Source organism: Sciurus vulgaris, assembly GCF_902686455.1.
Source record: "Sciurus vulgaris genome assembly, chromosome: 3".
NCBI classification, from domain to species: Eukaryota; Metazoa; Chordata; class Mammalia; order Rodentia; family Sciuridae; genus Sciurus; species Sciurus vulgaris.
Genome location: NC_136463.1, coordinates 179,874,772 through 179,881,648, shown reverse-complemented (window position 1 = coordinate 179,881,648; position 6,877 = coordinate 179,874,772). Strand labels below are relative to the sequence as shown.

Below are 6,877 nucleotides of genomic sequence, written 5' to 3'. Positions count from 1 at the left end.
AGACATCCAAATAAGTGCACATCCCACCTCTGGCCAGTAGATGTCTCTGTTTCATTCACCCTCCATTGCAGGTTTTTACTGAATGGGAAAACTTGGGAGCAAAACCATGGGCAGGAGGTTGTCTCTTTTGTTACTTCCCTCCAGCCTCCATCAGTCCCCTACTCCCTCCTCTCACCTAGCTCTCTGATTGGTAGTTGAAGCAGCAGTGCCATTTGAGTTTAAACACATTCTCTACTTCACCAAACCTGTTTCTGCAAACGGATTGGTAACTGAAAGCAATCTCCAGAGCCGAAGCCTTTCTCTTTAAATAGCACGGTTCTCGAAACTAAAAGCTGTGTTACTGAGTCATAACAATTAATTACATTCAGAGGTGAGAAGACAGGATTTAACGCTCTAATGCGATTTGAATTTAGGCTGTTATCTCATCCTGCTGCTATTTAAAACAAAATCACTTTTCCACGGAAGCATCAGCAACTAAGGATGGTTTCAAAGCTTAAGTCTGAAGACATCCCTGCCAACTGAATATTCCCGTTTTAGCTTCCTGGGAGGTTTCAGATGTATGTTTGGATTTTCTAGATTTTTGCAATGAAGTGTATCTTTTGGATTTGGGAATTCAGTGAAAGAGAAGTGGGGCCTCCGAGGTCTGTTATTTTCACCTCAAATTTTCTAGCTCTGGGAGGTGTGCAGGGTGCATTATTAGAAAAGAGAGAATATCGGCTCAAAAGAGAGCTCACATCTGCAAGCATCTGAAATGTATCAGTGGGGCTGACAGCTACCCCTCATGAGAAGGGATACACTGGAGGTCCAGAGTAAGCACAGGGGCAGGAGAAGGGGCCGGAAGGTTCCTGTGGTTTCCAGGCAGCAGGAGAAGGTCCTTTGGATGTCTGGGAGACTGAGACGGCTCTGTGGCTTTGCCATAGCTCCTGGAGATCCTGAGGGTCCTGAGCTTGCCTGCAGGGTGGCATCTCATGGTGACTGTACCGCCCAGAAGAAGCTGCCTGGAGCCTTGGATGTACATGCCACTCTCTTCTGTGGGTCTTTGTGGGCCATGTACTCCACAAGCCTTGAGAGATGGGGTTCCTCTTCCTAGGACAGCTGCTGGCATGATCCCATGAGCTAAGGGCTGGATTCTGTAGTGCTTTGATCCCTGTAAATCAGTGCACCCTGGGGGATAAGGGAAATGGACAGTCATGGGTGCTTATTTTGGCATTGCACAGGTAGGTCAGGCGCCAGGTGGTGCTGCCCTCTGGAACTTGCCTTTTGGGACCCTGGGGCTGTTCTCCTCCTATCCATCTCTATTCCTTCTCCAGGGTTCTGGAAGCTCTTCCCACCCTGTTCTTCCTGCATACTCTTCATCGGCCCTGCAGACTCAGCTTAACATTCGGGTCCCACGGAGCTCCCTGAACCCCCAGTCTCAGATGGTTGCTCTTCCCACTGTCTTTTCAGAGGAGTGAGAGGCACAGGACAAGAACTCTCACCCTGAGGTCATGTGAGTGTGCACTAAGTCACTCACTGGCTTTGTGACCTGGACAAGGGACCCAAATTGCACGAGCCACATTTGTTTCATCCCCACAGTGGGAATATTAACACTGATCTTGCTGACTTGTCAAGAGGTCAGGGAGAGCCGGGCCTGCGCAGGAAAGGTGGCTCCTTCAGGGAGGCTGCACCAGCCTGGGAGCTCAGGCCTAGGGGCCTGGCATGGCTTCCTGTTGGGTTCTTGAGCCCCCTGCAGCACCTGGTGGATCTCAGGAGGAGTCGCTCTCGGGCTCGTGCCACCCTTCTCACCCAGCAGGTCGCCCCTCACCACGCCAATGCCTCTCTCCTCTTTCAGGTCTCACACCAGGCATTCCCCAGGGCCCTGATCTCCGAAACTCTCCTCTTCCCCTCTTGGGACGTCAGCCCTGTTATATTTGATTCCTGACATTTATCACCCCTGGATATAGCACCGGCTTGTTCGCGTGTTTTCTCCATCCTAAGTATCTCTTCCGACCAGAATGGAGCGCAGGAGGGCAGGAACATATTCTGCCCCACTGTATTCTCCAAACCCAGTACAAGGGCAGGAGCATAATAGGTGCCCAGTGAAGTCGAATGCGAAGAATGAATGGAAGTTTCTCCCCAGCACAGGGCCCGGCATATCACCAGCGCTTCTGAGAGCCTGGCTGAATGGAAGCCCGGGACCCCAAGGACTGTGCCTGCCTTGTACCAGAAGCCACCTCCCCCAGCGTCTCCAGCCCTTTCTCCCAGCCAGGCTGTCCCCGTTCCCAGATCCCAGACCAGTGGGGCTTCCCCCGTTCTGGCCTCGGCCCTCGGGCCTCGCCCGGGTCCCGGGACCGCCGGGTCTGTGCGCCCGCCCCCCGCGGCCCCGGGCGCCCGCCCCCCGCGGCCCCGGGCGCCCGCCCCGGGCATGCTCAGAGCGCGCAGGTCCGGGCGGCGGCGGCGGCGGCGGCGGCGGGGGGAGGAGGGAGCGGCCGCCGCCGCCGCCGCCGTGCGCTCGCGGGCCCGGGCGGAGCTGCGCAATCCTCTCGCAGCTGCGCCAGGACAGCCGGCGCGCGGCCGAGCCCACAAGTTGCCGGCAGCAGAGCGCCGCGCCGCCTCCTCCAGCTCGCAGCCCTCTGCGCCCACCCCGCGGCGGTGGCCGGCGCCAGGACGCACATCCCGCCGCCACTGACCCCAGATGTGAGAGCGGACGACAGCCCCTCACCCCCCGGCGCGATCGACAGAGTCTCGCCAGCTTCTCCTCCGTCAGACCCCCCGGCTGGAAGATGTGGCAGCCGGCCACCGAACGCCTGCAGGTAAGGGGACCCGGGAGGCCGGGGGCCAGCCTGGAGGAGGAGGTGGCGGGCCGGAGGAACCCAGGTGCTGGTGCCGCTGCTCGCTTGCTGGGGTTTACCCGGAGCGATCCTATAACATGCATCGATGGGAACTGGATGCTGTGGGCTTCACCCAGAGCCGGTCCCCAGTGAGGGTCGGAGTATGATGAAACCGAGGACCACACGGCTCCGGGCGTTACAACTTTTGGCTTGGAGGTGTTTGTGTGCAAGTTGGTATAAATAATGTTGGACTTTCTGAGCAGCAATTTCAGATTGCATTCCATTGACACAATTTACTGGTCTGGGGTTAGGATTTTCGAATCCAGATTTTTTTTTTTTTTTTTTCTTTTTGTCTCTAGGAAAGACAGAACAAATGATTTGTGAAAGCATCCATTTGCCAATATAATTTGGATATGTCAAGCTTGGTTTGGCTTGGTCATGGTATGCTACTTATTTTATTTCATTTTCCCCTTATTCATTGGCTCTCTTCCTTTTTCTCTCCCTGAATCCAAGCTCCTTCAGATATTTGAAAATCAGAAGTTTAAGTTCAGGCAGGAATAGTTAAGTCCCCTGTCATCCCATCAAAAGTTTTCATTGCTGTGTCCCCAAATGCCAAACTGCCTGTGATTTGGATTTCGAAGCTAGGCATTTGGAGAGCTGGTTTCAGTCAGGAAGAGGGACATTTTTCCTCAGAGGGACTCCTTCACTGACACTTTGGGCTTTGGGATGGCCCTGGCTGCAAGGTTTGATGACTGCCTGTTGCCCACAAATATTCTCCCCAGGGAAGAGACAGCTACTCTCCACTGAATCCCGCAGTTAAACTTCTGGCAGGCTCAGAGCCACGTTGTTTTGTAGTAAACTTTAAAGAAGTGTTTAAGTGGTAAAATACAGCATCATTGAGCTGAGCATGTCTGAGAACTGAGGACAGTGAAGCTGGCTTGGGAGATTTCTCAATGAACATTCCAAGCCCCAAATAGACAGTCCCTCAGATGCTGGGCAGGCCAACCCTTGCCTATTAGTCCTCATACCAGGATTAACCTGCAGAGGGCATTGTACTTAGCAGAAACAGATGCCCCAGAGCTCCATTCCAAGTCTCCCTGCCCATGATTTTTGGAGAGTGTGTTCCTTTAACAGAGCTCCCAGACCAATTTCTTGGGGTCTCAAACAGAATAAGCAAGAAAACCTGCTGCTGTTAGCTTTGAAGATGAAGAGGTAGGTGACCAAGTTCCTGACACCCCTGTCTTATTAGGTGAACATCAGCAGTGAGCCTGGTAAGACTGGCACAAGGTGATGTAAATGTTTTTTGGCCGTGCCACCAGGTATCAGTGGTGCCTTTGGATTTCTCTTTCAGATCAAGGCAGGAATTTGATTTCAAAGAAGCACAATGATTGATGGAAGGTGGTGACTCCCACCCAAGTGTAGCAGTAGCTCTTGGAAGCCCTTACAGAGACACGGTCACAGTTCCTGGAGGTGGTATTTATGGCCTGGTCATCATCTGTGCCTTGGAAGAGTTTGTAGATTTTCATCTCTTGAAGTGATTCCTACTGGCTTGTTCCACTTAGGGAGTCCTGTTGGCTCTGGAGCACGTGACTCTTGTCCAGCTTGAGCTCTGGCTTAAGTCCCTCATGGAGATCATTCCCTGACTGAAATGGTTCCCTGCTCTTCTGTGAAATGTGCACACGTGCATTTGGCATGAATCTGGTTTTTTGCAGTTGCATTTACAGTGAGTTTATTTTATTTCAGGGTTCCATGTTGAAAGAGCATGGTTTTAGGCTTTCAAAACCTCTGGTAAACAGCACTTATCGGTGATTGAGATACAGTCACTGTTGGAAGGCACTTACCAACGCTAGTCTCCACTTCAGATCTCCAAATTTATATCGTTTAGTGAGCCCTTTTCTTTTTAAAAAATACATCTTAAGGCTTGAGGTTATCCAAGTGAGCCCAGTGGGAAAAATCTTCACACTCATGGCTTCTTCCCAAACAACCACTGGACTCTTCTGAAAAATGTCGAATCTGTAGATCTGTGTGTTTTTCCCTTTTGCTTCTGGAGGAGGGAGCTGCTTGTAATAATATTTTATTTACATTCCTTGTGGTTGTCTTTGTCATGGCCTCTGTTTCCTGTCTGGGATTTTTCCTTCCCCTTCGCCCTCAGGCATGATCATATAGAAATGCTCCCTTCCGATTCCTCAGTGAGTAGGATGCCTTACCAAGCCCAGATGCCATGGCCAAGGACACAGTGGAAATGGCGATGAATGGGAAATAGATGGGAGCTCCGCCCCCGTCTAGGCCCTGCCCTCTTTCTGTGCGTCTTTCAAACCTCATACAACCTCATTCATCTTTTTCTTCATTAATTTTTAATACGAACATTATAATCGAGACAAGCTGGAGTGAAGGAAATGCTTCCAGGAAACAATTCCCAGCACTTCCCCATGGCACCAGGAAATCAATAGACTGTAGAAATACCTAGAAATCAAAACAGGCGAGGGAAGAAAAGAACCAACATCCTTCCTAGTTGATTTTATTAGTTCCTGTGGGGTAATGCTGATTCCAAAGCTCCAGGAGAGTATGGCACAGCTTTGCCTAGACTCGAGAGTCACCCTTTAACTAACTGGCTTTTGAATTCCTGTGCTCAGGAGAGGGTATCCCTGATCAGATTCGATTATCATTATCATTGACCCTTTGCATGCCAAGGCAAAAAATGAGGCTGATATTTTCCGATTTGAGGTTTAGGTCTTTGACCCAAATCCAGTAGAGGCGAAGGGACCTGTTGCCCTGAGCAGGGCTGAGCCGGGTGATTTCTCATTCAGTCACGGGGACTGCGGCAACTTCATCTGCTCCCTTGAATGTTAAAACTTGTGTTGCATCCCACTGGAGCCCGGGCAGGGAGCTTCTGCCATTTAACATACAATAGGATCGAGAGGAATGTGAAGACTTAAAAATCCCACTCCAACTTTTAAAAATGTAAATATGAATTTTTCCCTTTTCACCTTCTCTGCACAGTGGACGTTTTTGCTTGCAGGGACTCAGGAGAGTTATAAATTTTTAAAGAAGCAGATTTGAAACCAGCTCTTTTCAGGCAAGTAAAGTGGACTTCTCAGTAGAAAAAGGCTCAGTATTGGTTTTTTTAAACTAGAGACCAGATTACTTCTGACCTTGATATTTTAAGATTTGCATTGGATTTCTGATTGACTTAATTATTGTTTTGGGTGGATCCCTTAGAAGTAGCAAACCCATCGGTGCCCAGTGTGGGCGGGCTGTGCCATGAGGAACACGTATTTCCCCAGAGAAAATGTCTTCAGTGAGCTACGAGATGCTTTTTATGGAGGTCAGGAAAGGAGATGAGCAGGAGAAAGATGAGACAAGACCAAGTTCAAGACAAAGGAGGCTGCACATCCTCAGCGTTGTGGTTAAGGATGGAGTAAGGTGTCAGAATGGATGGGAAATACATTCTAGCAAATTCTAACTGGGGAGTCTCTGTGTGTAACTGACCTCTCACAGGGCATTCTGTAGAGCCTCCAATGCAATCACTTGCCTGCCTTTCCTGAGATTCAGTTTTTGCATGGCAGATCCAGAAAATGAGAACCTTTCATCTCTGAGGCTGGATTTTGGTTTCCCACCAGGAAACCATGTCCTCCTCACCCATTTTTCTTTTTCACTTTCATTTGGCCTGTGCATTGGCATTGCCAGAAGAGGGTGAGATGAGGAAGTCGAGGAGGAAAACCACATCCTGAAGACCTTTCTTTTGGTTTCTTGTTTAACTTTGGACTGATAAGGCGTTTGAAGTTCTTAACCAAATATTATTGGAGGAGTTAGAAGGTAAGAGGGCTTCTCTCCCCAGGATTGTCTTGCTCTCGCCCTGTTGTGTCATCCGTGGCAGAGCTTGTCTTGATTTGGAGTGTGGATTGTTCTAGATGTATTTCTCTATTACGATGCCAGTTTCACTTTTCCCCTGAGAAGTGACACTGAAGAGCCCTGTGACACATCAGCTGCAGCCCGGTAGACCTGGCTCATCAGGCAGAGGGAGAATGTTGGCAGATTGGATACTTTTCCAGGCAGACCAGATTGAC

The 6,877-nt window shown here is 50.1% G+C and overlaps 1 protein-coding gene across 1 annotated transcript in view; it reads left to right on the top strand.

Moving 5' to 3' along the window:
- Positions 1–2,452: 2,452 nt before the first annotated feature.
- Positions 2,453–6,877, top strand: part of PID1 (phosphotyrosine interaction domain containing 1) — a 226,555-nt gene continuing 222,130 nt past the window's right edge. The window contains exon 1 of the mRNA XM_079132653.1: positions 2,453–2,792. Coding sequence (XP_078988779.1) covers positions 2,763–2,792 — 30 coding nt within the window. The 5' untranslated portion in view covers positions 2,453–2,762. The remainder of the gene's footprint in view (positions 2,793–6,877) is intronic.